A 15158-nucleotide genomic window follows, 5' to 3' on the forward strand; every position below is an offset into this window, starting at 1 on the left:
CTGGAGCCCCAACCAAGGTGAGGTGGACGCCGAAGGCAGAAAAGGCATTTCAAGCGGCAAATGTTTTCAGCCCCTACTATATACACCGGATTTTAATAAACCCTTCCTGGTGCAGACAGCTGCATCAAATATGGCTATTCAATTGGTATTGGTCCAGAAACAGGGAGAAGAAGAGTGTCATATAGCGTACATAAGTAGAAAATTACAGCCACCGGAACAGAATTACACCACGATAGAAAAAGAGTGTTTGGCGATTAAGTGGGCTGTTGAAATACTCCTATATTATCTATTAGGGTGAAAGTTCATGCTGATCACAGATCACGCACCTCTACACTGGCTGCATAGCATGAAGATGAGATGGGCCCTTAGTCTGCAACTGTATTGTTTTGAGGTTGATTATCGCCCAGAAATTCAGAATGTAAGTGACAATTTCTTCTTGAGACACTACAAAGAGGAAGAGGGTTTGGGGAAGAAGGAAGGACCCCAGACGAAAGAGAAGGTGGGGAGTGTAACAGGGAACCCTAGCCCTGTTATCAAGGAACAGGGAGGCCCCTTTAAATCGAGAAACTTCTGGGCATGGCCAACCAGTTGAGCAGGGGTTAAGGATTGCGCCCTGCCAGCTCGTCAGGTGACAGGAAGGGGAAGGCCAGAACCATATAAACTGCAAGTGGAGAAGACCAGGGAGGAGGCAGAGAGGAAGACTCCCAATGACTATGGAGCAGCTGCAGCAGCCTCTTTGGGAAGAATACACCACACTGTGAGACAGAAGCACAATCACATAAAATAAGCGGGCACTTTGCCTTTCTTATTTTTTTTTATTATTTTCATTATATGGCCATACAAGCCTATGGTGTATGTTTAATGTTAAAAAGCCAGTGGTTTGTGACTGAGGCTGCGGGGGAGGAGGAGACCTCATTAGCACCCAGGGGTGCCGTAATAGAGGGCTCAAGAAGCCCTGCTGCCCTAGGGGTGTAGCACTAGGGCGACAAGCCCAAAGTCGCTTGAAGGGAAGATAGCCTTGAAGCCAGGTCCTAGTGGGTGGACTTGGGTGAAAGGTCCTAACTACAGAAAGAGGGCAAAGCCAGAAGGGGATGAGGCCCCAACATCCTGGCACCACGGGCACAGTGTAGAAGGGCCAGTAGGCCTGGTGTCACAGAGAGTATGGAACGGAGGGCCTTGAGCCTGAGAAAGTTAGAGAGCTAGAGCCTCGGAGTCAATCCCTGATTAGTAGGTTTCGACTGACAAGCTTAGCTAGAGAGAGAGGGGGTAAGCCCACAGTGGCTGAGACCTCAACATAAAGATAAATTTATAAAACATCTGTGAGGCATGGGGCATGTCAAGGGGAGGTAGGAGCATGCATTTTTGCCCTTAAGGCAACACCTCATTATCCTACGGGTGGTGAGCCTGGAGCCTGTCTGGGAACCTGTTGGTCAGCCTCCCTCTTTCTTTAGAACCAAGTAACGTCAAGTCATGGCAGGTGAGTAAAGGGGGAAGGAGGCTGACCCCCAGAGAAGGAAAATCCAGCAAGACTTGACAGGGGCACACTTACCGGCTTATAAAAAAAAATGCAGCTGAAGATGGCGCACTGTCACACAGACCCACCAACCTATCAAGGGGCCTTGAAAGCCACTGAGCAGATGAACAACAAAGCGTGTGTTCCTGACAGAATACCAGCTGAAATTTATAAGCATGGTGAAGAAAGCTCTGTCACCAACTACATACCATTATTCTGAAAAAAATCTGGAACCATGAACAGATTCTCCATGACCTGAAAATTCCAGGATCATAACCATATTCAAGAAAGGAGATAGATTAGATCGTATCAATTACTGTGGCATTGCACTCCTACCCATAGTTGTGAACATGTTTGCCCACATTGTCCTCAATAGGTCACTCTCCTACCTGAGGAGGTTGCATCTGGGTTCCAATGTGGTTTCAGAATTCTCCAAGGTACAACAGATATGATCTTTGTTGCTAGACAGCTGTAGGAGAAGAGAGATCTTTATATGGTCTTCCTTGCCCCAACTTTCATTTAATCAACAGAGAGGCCCTATGGAAGATTCTGTAATGATGAGATTTGGATGCCTGCCCAAATTTGTTACCATTATTAGAATTCTTCATGATGACATGACAGGAACCATCTTAAACAGCGGCTCAGAAACAGACGTTTCACCATTAGAACTGGAGTCCAGTTCTGCATAACTTCACCAACACTTTTTTCCAAACTATATTGTGGCTACTCTGCATTGCATTGCTGATAGACTTTCATCTGGAGTCAGCATCCAATATCACATAGATGGGAAACTTTTAAACATCAACTGGTTATATGCCAAATTCAAGATAACTAATGCCTCCATTATTGACCTTCAGTACTCTGATGATTTTGTCTTCTGTGACCACTCAATTGAAGAGCTCCAGACCACTCTCAGCTGCTTCTGTGAAGCATATGAAATACTTGGAGACTCACTGTAAACTTCATGAAAAGCAAGATACTTTGCCCACTTAGCTGAAACCAACCAGCTGTTCCCCCGCATATTACAATTAGGGGACACTTCTTGGAGAATATTAAGTATTTCCTCTACCTAGATAGTCACCTTTCCCAAAAAGTAAAGATAGATGACTATATTAAACATCAAATAAAATATGCTAGTGCTGCCTTCGGATAGCTCTAAAATCATATCTTTGATGATCATGACATTAGGGCACAAACCAAATTTCTTGTCTACCCGGCTGTTGTCATCCCTATCCTGTTGTATGGGTGTGAAACTTGGGCAATGCATCAGAAACACCTGAAAGCTCTGGAACATTACCATCAGCAATATCTTCAGAAATTTCTTGATATCATTTGGAGGAAGAAAAGAACAAACACCAATATTCTCATTAAAGCACTGAAGCCATGTCTATACAGCACCAGCTCCATTGGACAGGACACATTGTAAGGTTGCCTGACAACCAGCTCCTGAAACAGGGCCTATACTCCCCAACTCACTAATGGTCACCACTCTAGAAGTGGGCAAAGAAGAGATTCAAGGACACCTTTAGGGCCAATTTGAAGAAATGTGATATTAACTTCAGTACCTGGGAGACTCAAGACTCAAGCTCTGAATCATCCCCAGTGGCACTATGAAGTACAATAAGGTGTCAACCATTCTGAGCAAACTTGCTTCGCTACAGAGTCAGATAAGCAAGAGAGACAAACCAAAAGAGCTGTGACCCAACATTACCAGGATCCATTACTTCCCCCTGGAATGGTTTGCCATGCCTGCAGCTGCTTCTGGGTCCACTGATGACTTGCCTTTCTACTGGATGACTGTCATCCTTGCGTCAATGGGATGTCAATGACAATAAGTAGTTTGTCAGAAATAAACACAGCACATGCAACTCCTACTCTTCTTCATCTCCCCCTCCCCCCCACCCTTACATTTTTGGGCTGGTTTCCATCTGTTCCCATTTTGTTCCATCATTTCAGAGAAAATGTACTACAACTACATGAAGTGTTAATCAAGTTTTGGCAATGGGCATTTGAAACTAGATGGTCAGTGCAACATGAAACAAAGGGATTGTGAGTAAGAGTCCACTAACTGAGAAAGCAGTAGTATTTACAGCTATTCACATGCATTTAACTCATTTTTTCTGTAAATATAGACTATGGAACCAAAAAAAAATTTCAAGTTCAGAGGAAATACTAAGACTTCTCTAGAGCTGAGGGGTATGTTTTTCTGGTAGCAATCTCATGTTTATATGTTATTTTATTTTTGTGTATCATAATCAATCAGCAGTTTTTAGTTTGAGGAAAAAACATTTTTATGTGTAGTCAGGGGCAGATAGGCGGGGGGCAGGGTGCAATAATGCACTTGTACCCCACTTTGAGTCTTGCTCCACCCAAAGTTTAAAACCAACTGCCTGGCAGTGGCAACAGCATTTCTGTTCAGGCAGCAGTGAGAGGTAAGAGCATCAATTGAATTCATGGCTCATTAAAATTTATCTTTGTCACAACCCAAAGTTGTGATTTTTGTTTTGTGTGCGCTTTGGCACCACTGAATTATTTCCCGCCAAATTGCAGCTTCTTTGCACGGTGGAGTTTTCCGCTGCAAAGGAGAACCCCGGGTGCAAAAGAAGTTCCCGCCGTTTTGTAGCTTTCTTTGCAGGGTGCATTTATTTGTTGCAGCAAAGAGATGCACGTTGCAAGGAGTTCCCGCCATTCGTATTCAAATTTGTGCCCCACCATTGGCTAGTTCTAAATTATGCACACGTGGCGGCTAGTGATTGGCTTGCTAGCCGTATAAAAAGCTTGTGTGGTTTCCACCCAAGTTGGAGGACTCCATGAACACCAGGAGGAAGAGACTTCACTCTTTGTGAAGATCTCTAAGCGCTGCGGATCCTCACGGACCCAACGCATTTCAAGCAGGCAACAGAGGTCTGATCAGCCTCTAGCCTCTCCCCATCGCCGATAAATTGCTAGACGTATCCTGTCCTGTATACTAAAGCCGGATCCACAGAGCCTAGCAAACTTCGTGTGAGTGAGTGTATTCAGAGCTCTTTACCGTACGTACTTTCTCCGGTTGGTCCAACGGGCTTGCGGTTTAGAGCCTCCAACCGGATGGGCTAGAAGAGTGTTCATGGGGAGGAACTCTAGTCCGTCTCTCTTCTTTTCTATCTGCAACTGTAACTCAAGCAAGTTTTCTGCCTGCACCGCGACCATCTTTGGGTGTAAGTAAACAATCTTTTCAATCAACCATTACGCCTCCATAACTAATTCTAACTCGCGTGCACTAAACTGCCCCGCGGTTCTCTCCAGCCCCGTGTGCCCGGGTTGCTGGCCACAGCCCGTGTGCAACGAAGACGGGCCCGGCTTGCCCCTGGCTCACACATGGCGACGGGAATGAGATTGGAATCGCTGCCGCACATGGCGACAAAGGTGGGATTGGGGCGCGGCCCGCACAATCTTATTCCTTCTGAACTCTTCATTCTACAGGTGTTAACAAGCCTCTGTCTTTTAATGGTCTTGATGTTTAACTTGTCAAGTTAACCTTTCTTCTGCAATTCTGCCATATGTTTGCTGCTTCTTTTAATATCACTCCTATTCATGGGCGACTGGTGCTGCCTCAGTCGAGGGGGCATGACCCCCCCCCACCGGAACCAGTCAGCAACCAGGAGCTCCCCCTCCCCCGGACAATCTCGCAGACCGGGGGGTTCGCCCCTGTGCGGCAAAACTTACCAACTGGTGAGTGGTCACGGCACTCCCAGAAGTGGCTGTGGGGCTTCTGGAAGCGGCTGCGGGGCTACATCCAGTGCTGACGCTCCCTGGCCTGTCACCTGAGTGAGGAGTGTGGCCTGACAGAGGGTGCACCAGCACTCTCAGGGGGTGCACATGCACCCTCATGCACCCCCCACACATTGCTGCTCCTCTTATTCCACAGCTCTGCAGACTGTTTTGAACTCATTCCAATAAAGTTATATTTGTTTTGCTTCAATCTTAAACTGAATAATATAACCCTAGACCCCTAGTATATTAGGAAAGTTTCTAGTTTCTTTTTACCTGGAAAAAATATACGTTGTGTTATATGGGATGATGCCCCACCTCATCTGCACTCCCCCTTTTCAGCCCAGGTATATAGTTTTAATAAAGGCTGAACCCTTATCAAGTTTAGTAGGATAATCCATATTATAGTTCAGCTCTGGTTTGAGTTCAAGTCCAAATACTAATTCAAACTGGTTGTTTGGTTCAGCTTAAGTTTCAGTTATACTCCCTGTATAAAAGGCCTGATTTTCAGAGGCTAAGTGTTCTGCTGCTTCCAAAAAAATTAGGCAGTGCCTGGTAGTCTCAGATTAGGTACCCAGAAATGGCTCGTCATTTTTTGGAGATTTAGGAAAATGTTTAGTTTATATTTTACTTCGTAGCACACTGTAAATAAGACATTATTTTGAACTAGAGAATGATAAATGTAACCCTTATTTTCTAATTACAGAAACGTGAAAAAAACACATAAATACAATATTCTCCTTCCACTTTAGCCATCTGTGTATCTACTTCTCTTTCATTATCTGCAATCAACCAAGATGCACTTTTCTGGTTTTGAGACAGAACATTTTACTAAACAGTTTCCAGCTATAAAGAAAAATCCTCTCCTTTTTGCATTACTAACATTGCATAGAAAAGTAAAACGTCAGTAGCACAGACCTTGCATGCATTTGAAATAATATACTTGTGAGACCACAGCTTTGGCATTTCCACTATTTAATGTTTAAAGCTCTAGTGCACACATGCTCAAGTAATTTAAACCATTTGAAGGATCTCATTTAAGTTAACAGGTATATATTTAAGTTTATTCACTTACATAAATAAATACTTCCAGGATTGAGTGTCAAGACTCATTTAATTCTGTTCTGCACATTTCTGAATATTAGATAATATTTTGTTCTTTACAAATAAAATTATTTTGTGATAACAATGAATTTATTTTGAACACATACAATCCATGTAGACAGCTGCTTACCCTTGCTTGAACTTTGGGCTGTATATAGCTATAGGCTTCCACTCACGTGTGTCAACTTACAGGTTCAAAGAGTTAAACTGTATGCCATTCTCTAAATCAGAATATTTAGTTGTATACTTCATATATCCCTGAATGCCAGAAATATTAATAATGAGGAAAGAAACAATAATTAACATTAACATGGTGTTTCCACTTGTATAGTTTCAGATGATTGCAAAGGATTGCTTGTTATGGTCATGCATTTGAACGAATGACAAAGAACTCCTCTGTGGAAAGACTCTCATTGATTTCAATACAGAAGAAAAAGCCCACTGGTTTCCATGTCATGTGAGGACAAGACCACATAAACTTATAACTTAGAAGTATACATGACATAAAAGTAGAAAGCCTGTGTTATTGCTGAACTTAGCTGTTCATTCTTTGCTGAAATACTATACATAATTATGTTATCAAATCAGACAGCAAAAGAAAAAGTACAGTAGGTGGTCACTTATCGCATATATTCAATCCAATGCAGATCCATCAAACCTACCTCTACAAGCCTGCTGGCGTGTTCTTGAAAAATAGCAACATAGTCCTTCATTTCTTTTTCCCTTCCATTTTTAGCAGCTTCAATAAGAACTAGAAGTGGAACAGTGGTATCCAAGAAGGAGTCTGAGACATGGTCTATTATAGCTTTACGGAGCTGCAAAATAAAGCACCATCTGTCTAACAATAAATCATATTATAAAGTGTGTTATGCTTATCTCTATTAATTATACCAAATGCTACAATCATTGTATATGAATATTTTATAATCTTAATGACAACAAACAGTATTTGTGCATTTCTTGGTATCCCTATGAGAATTGTAGCATATGAATGAAAATTACTAATGCTACAAGCTACCTACTTCAAAAAGTAGTACTGAATTTTAGCGGTATTATAGGAAGATATTGTTTACCTATGTGTGTAGACATATGCATACATGTACTTTATTATGTTCCTACTTTAGCAAAGCATTTTAAAACAAGTGTAAATAACATTGAAATCAGTAGAGATAAACCTATACTTAAATTCTTTTTAGAATAGGCACGGGCTGCTGAATAAAAATGATTTGTTACCAAACTAAACCGATTCTCCTCTCTCCAACATTTTTCCTTAAAAAGCAGACTTCAGGAAAGAAGGATATTCCATTTTACAAAAAAGCATTCTAGTGTAATGGTTATGCTCATTTATATACAAGATCTTCTACTTAATGTATTTTCATAACTGCAAAAATAACCAAATGTTTTCTACCTTGCTGGGAGACCCAAAAATATATTTTGATTAGCTAAACTGTAGATTTTTATGGTAATTATACCAATGAGATCACCCATTATGCCATCTGATAATAGATTAATAGAGCAAGAAGAATAATAGATGAGTCTGATGTCCAATTTTCTTAATTTGCATTAATTGTTCTTGAACTTCTCGTTTAAATTATTAAACAAGTGTATCATTCTGCTACAAATTAGTTCTCTTAAATTAGATTTCATATAAGCTTATAACTACTGCTTAAGGAATTATTCCACTCAGAGTATATTTTCTAGGTTCTAAATCTACATGGAAAAATGAGTCATTGTGATCACACCCTAGGAAGTACATATATCAAAATATTACATGGATGTAAATAACACTATTGATTGCACTAAGGTCCCAAATGTAATACATATCCTAATTTGTGCTTTTTATTACTGAATATAAAATATATTGAGTGCATCAGGGAAAAAGAAAAAGATCCTTTAAACTGATAAGCAGAATTTCGTTCACTCCCAAAACTAGTACTTTTCTATAGTGTTTTAGCTCCAGCATTTTTATATGAAAGTTTAGCATGGGCAAGTGTAAAAAAAACAGACTTTATGTCACTAGCCTTCACATAATACAGAAAATAGATCCAAATTGAGTGGTAATAGTGTAGCAAAACCCCCAGTTTTTCTTTTTTAATTTTATTTTAAAATGCATTCCCTCCCCTTCCCCAACCATTGCTGACTTTTTCTCTCCCTCTCTATTCCCTATACATAAGTAAGCTAAGATGTAGAATAAGCTTTAACATGTTATTTTAGGTAGTAAGTTTTATTTTTCTCTCCCCTCTTTGCAAATAAGTGCCCTGCTATTTTGATATAGATATCCACTGTTTTATACGTGATAATTATTATGTTTGTATTGATTTTTTTAACTGCTTTAATATTGTGTAATTACAGTTTTAGGCCTATATATGTAAGTTAGCATAAGTCATGTTGAGTTTCCATCTTTTAATGTCAAGCCTCCATCTTATCCCCATGCCAGGTTGTGTAACCTATGACTCATACTACCCCTCCTATGTAATTTGGTTCCTGAATGAATGGGGATGAATGAGGGTGCTTGAGAGACAATGGCAGTAGGTCTAAAAATAGCTTCCTCTGAATGACCAAACCATCAACACCAATACCTGGACCAAAGACCCAGCCATTGGAACCACCCTCAGCATTCAAGAAACAAAAGATGAGGCAACCCACCATTGTGCCAAGGCTGTACATGCTCAGTAAGAACACCTGGAACCCTCTGGAACAGGACTGATGTTGCCTGGATAGGCCCTCCCCACAGGAGATCAGAGGTAGGGGTAGTGAAGACTGACTCCTGGGTATGCCCTTTCCATCTGGACCAGCACCATGCCACACCACCTATCCATCCAGAGGCCCTTCCGGATAGGTAGCTATCATCCCCCCACCCTCTCTTCAGCCAAGAACATGGACTCTGCTTCTCTTCCCTACCTGGACTCCAACCCTTCCACTGAGTCTCTTTCTCCTGCTGCCATTGTGAGTACTTGTGAGTGCTTGTGCGCATGTGTGCATGCATGTGTGTGCGCGTGTGGTGTGTGAGAGAGAGAACCAGTAACTTCATGGGTCTGTGCAGCGTGTTATCTGTTTAATAAACCTGTTATTTGGACCCCTGAGTTGGGTTTTGCTTTACTACGATTCAGCCCTTCTCCAATCTCTGCTCCTCATCCCTCTAACTTCTGTCTCATTTCTCCCTCTCCTGCTTCTGGCTCACTGCCACCTCCAACATCTGTCCCGAGCTTCTCTCTGCCTCCAAACCTCCTGTTTCTTTGCCACTGTCTTATCTCTACTGCCTTTTCCCCTGAGCAACCAGGTTTCTGCCTCAGTTTCTTTCCTGGCTGTCTCCTCCTTGCCACCACTTATCTGCCCACCACAATATCTCAGCTGTCTGCCTCAGTTTCCAGCCCCAAGTTCCCAGGTTTCGGTCTCTCTCTCTGTCCTGGCTTTCTCCTCCTTGCCACCAGGCTTTTTTTTTATTCCCCTCCCCATGCACCAGCAAACTCGAGTAACCCTGGGGCCACTTGATCTTAAGTAAATCCAAGCCTCAGTTCCTCAGCTAGCTTCTCTCTAGTCCACTGGTTCTAATCCTAGTTCTGGCAACTTTTACTCCCTACACTTTAACTCTGTCTCTCCCACCTTAACTTTCCCCCAAGTATCCCAGGTGCCCCAAGCACACACATATACACTGTACCATCCAAGTTAGGAACTTACCTGTATGTATAGGTGGGTTGTATGTGTGTGAACTGGTGAGTGTGTGTATGTATATATATATATCCTGTGCATGATATACGAATTAGTGATCTATGTATGTGTACTGAGTGTGCGGGTATTGACAATTGATTTTTGTCTAATTTTTAGTGTGTAGTGTGTATGTGCTTGAATCGGTGATAGGTATGCATGTGCCTAGACTGGTTTGGATGTGTATGTGCCAGAGCTGGTAGTGTGTGCGTGTATGCACCTAACTGATTTGCATGTTTGTACATGTGCAATTGTGTCACACCCTCCTGTCTAACAGCGCAATATTGAGATCCTGAGAGTTGGCCTGACCCCACAGGGCAACAACAGAATAACTTTTGTGTTTGACAGGACAAGATTTAAATAAAATTCCTCCACCAATTTTGGCAAATACTTGCCATCTGACATCCCTAGCCAAAAATCTTGACTTCAATAGGCATCGGGTCAGACTAAATTCAAGACAAAATTTTGGGGTTTTTTTCCAATTTATTTGGATATAGTTTATAATGTTACGTGGCCTAAATTCCTTAACTTGCTGCCCAGACAAAGAGGTCCAGGCTAACAAATCCCACTGCAGGATTGGATTCTTAGCATACATATTCACCATGTACCTAAAATTATTTACTCTGCAGCTTAACAACTGAAAAATAAAAGAATAAAAACATTTTACTAGCAACAACTAAATACATTAAGGCACTAGCCATGCAAAGAGACATGCTTAATTTTATGTGTGAGAGTTGATAGCTTAAGAATGATATTTAATAGGCCTGTGCGAAATGGCTAGTATTAGCTTCAGGTTCGAATTTGGCAGATTTGAGGTACAGTGATTCAATTCAATGATTTGAATCACTGTCCTAAATCAATTCAGCCGAATCTGATTCAGAGATTCGGCTACTACCTAATCTCCAAATCACCAGGCCCATCCCCTGCCCGCCCGCCCCAGCTCTGGCCCTCTAAGGAAAAAAAAATCCCCCCCCAAACCCTGGACTCACCAGTTCCTGCCTGGCAGGGAGCAATCCCCGCAACCCCCCACTGCTGGCAATCACCACTGCCCCCCACTTCCCCGTGCTATGTGGGGGTTCTTCCACAAGTCCCCTGAAACCCCACGACCACTGCAGGAGCTCATGAGTCCAGGGGTTTTTTTGCTGTTGTTTTTTTTCTTAAAGGGCTGGAGCTGGGGTGGGTGGGGCAGCTGCGGGGGGATGGGAGAGGAGTTGGGGTAGGGGGGCTTGTGATAGAGCCCCCCATGCAGTGTGGGGCAGTCGGGGGCAGCAGGGATTGCCCCCCACCCACCCAGCAGCACCCGGTGAGTTGGGGCTTTTTTTTAAAGCACCAGGAGCTGGGGCAGGCAGGGGTTGGTGGGGCTGGGGGAACAGACAGGGGAAGGGTGCTGGCAGGGGTCCCCCCATGGTCCCCTCCCCACTCCTCCATCCTCCTTTCCCCTGCCACCTACTTACCAGCTTCAAGTCTGGCTCCAGCTCCCTGCTGCAGCTGGCGGGGACTGCCCAAATCTTCGAATCTTTTGGAACCTTTTCCAAAGAGTTAGAGAGCTTCAAATTGATTTGGACCTTTTTATTAGTCCCAGATTTGATTTGGATTTGACAATTTGGCCACCGAATCAGGCTGAAACTCCTCTGAATCGAATTGGCACCCAAAGTTTCAAACAGCCCTAGTATTTAAAGGTTTGGTTTTTTGGGAATTGGCACATACACACACACACACACACATATTCACATACAAATATACACATATATATATATATATATATATAAAAAATATATATACACACACACATATATATACATACACACACACATACATACATATATATACATACATATAAATACACACACACACATATATACACACATACATCCATACATGTACATACATATACATACACACACATATACACATAGATACATACATATATATACACACACACACACACACATACATATACATACATATATATATCACACACATATATACATACATATATATATCTCTACATCCACACACATATACATAAATATGCATATATATACACACGCACATACATATATATACATATATATACACACACACACATTTATATACACACACACACGCACACATATATATACACACACATATATACACACACACATATACACACACACACACACGCACACATACATACATATACACACATACACACACACGCACACATACATACATATACACACACACATATACACACACACAAACATACACACATATATATAGACACACACCCACACATATATATAGACACACATACATACATACATATATATATACACATTTATAAACACACATATACATACACACATGCATATATATATATATACACATTTATACACATATACATACATACACACATACATACATAGACACACATATACATACATACACACATATATACATATATACATAAACCTATACATACATACACACATACACACACATGCACATACATACACACATACACACCTGCACACATACACATACATATACATACATACACACATAAACACAAATACACACATGCACATACATACACACACATACATAGATAAACACACGCACATGCATACACACACGCAAATACATAACACACAAACACACATGCACACACACATGCACACATACGCACACACACTCATACACAGATACATACACACATACACACACATGCACACATACACACACACTCATACACAGATACATACACACATACACACACATGCACACATACACACACATAACACACATACACACACAGACATACATACATACACAAACACATACACACAGACGTACATACATACACAAACACACACATACACACACATAGACATACATATGTACACAAACACATACACACATACACACACATAGACATACATATGTACACAAACATACACACATACACACACAGACATACATACATACACAAACACATACATACAGACACACACAGACATAGACACACACATACATACAGACACACATAGACATACATACATACACAAACATACAGACACACACAGACATACAGACACACACACATACATACAGATGCACACAGACATACATATATACACAAACATACATACAGGCACACACAGACACAAATACACACACAGACATACATACACAAACACATACATACATACACACATACACACACATAGACATACATACATACATACACACATATAAATACACACCTATACATACACACCTACATACACACATATACATACACACACATACACAAACACATACATACACACACATACATACACAGAAATGCACACACACATACATACACACACATACACAAACACGCACACATACATACACACATACACAAACACATACATACACAAACACGCACACATACATACACACATACACATACATACACACATAGGCACACATACATACACACACACATACAAAAACACATACATACACACATACGCACACACATACCTACACATACACACACACACAAACACATACATACACACATATGCACAAATACATACACACACATGCACACACACACATACCTATACATACACATACACACATACAGAAACACATACATACACACACATGCACACACACACATACCTATACATATACATATACACATACACACACACACACGCACACATACATACACACATATACACACACACATACCTATACACACATATGCACACATACATACACACACATACACACATATGCACACATACATACACACACATATATACTCACACACACACCTATACATACACATACACAAACACATACCTATACATACACACACACACATACACACACACATATGCACACATACACACACACACACACCCCTATACATACACATACACACATACACAAACACATACATACACACACATACACACACACCTATACATACACATACATACACACATACACAAACACATACATACACACACATACACACATACACCTATACATACACATACACACATACACAAACACATACATACACACATATGCACACATACATACACACACATACACACACACACCTATACATACACATACACACATACTCAAACACATACATACACACATATGCGCACATACATACACACATACACACACCTATACATACACACATACACAAACACATACATACACACACATACCTATACATACACATATACACACACACAAACACATACATACACACACACAAACACATACATACATACACACACATATACACACACATGTATACACACACATACACACATATGTATACACATACGTATACACACATACACATACAAACACACATACACACACGCACACACACACATTTACACACACGTACACACACATGTACACACACGTACACACACATGCATACACATACACACACAAATACATACATACAAACACACATACATACAAACACATACATATACATATACACACAAACACACACACAAAAACACACACAAATACATACATACAAACAAACATACATAGAAACACACATACAAACACATACATATACCTATACATGCACACACATGTACATACACACATACACACACATAAAATACATATACGTACATACACACATGTACACACACATTACAGACACTACAGACACACAGACACATTACACACGACACACACAGACACACACAGACACATTACACACACTACACACACAGAGACACACACACTACACACACAGAAACACCACACCACACACACCACACACACACTACACACCACAAACCCACACACACCACACACACACCCTACACACCCACACCACAAACACAGATACACTACACACACCACACACACCCACACACACTACACACACACTAGACACACACCACACACACACACACAGTACACACACGACACACACCACACACACACTACAGACACACACCACACACACACACGACACACCACACACTACAGACACACACCACATACCACACACCACACCACACACACACTAGACACACACAGC

General features: G+C 41.2%; 1 protein-coding gene across 1 annotated transcript in view; it reads right to left on the reverse strand.

The window, feature by feature from the left end:
* Positions 1–15158, reverse strand: part of CTNNA3 (catenin alpha 3) — a 1574321-nt gene that overhangs the window by 701535 nt on the left and 857628 nt on the right. The window contains 1 exon segment of the mRNA XM_059729874.1: positions 7030–7182. Within this exon segment, the coding sequence (XP_059585857.1) occupies positions 7030–7182 (153 nt within the window).

Source organism: Alligator mississippiensis, chromosome 6, assembly GCF_030867095.1.
Source record: "Alligator mississippiensis isolate rAllMis1 chromosome 6, rAllMis1, whole genome shotgun sequence".
NCBI classification, from domain to species: Eukaryota; Metazoa; Chordata; order Crocodylia; family Alligatoridae; genus Alligator; species Alligator mississippiensis.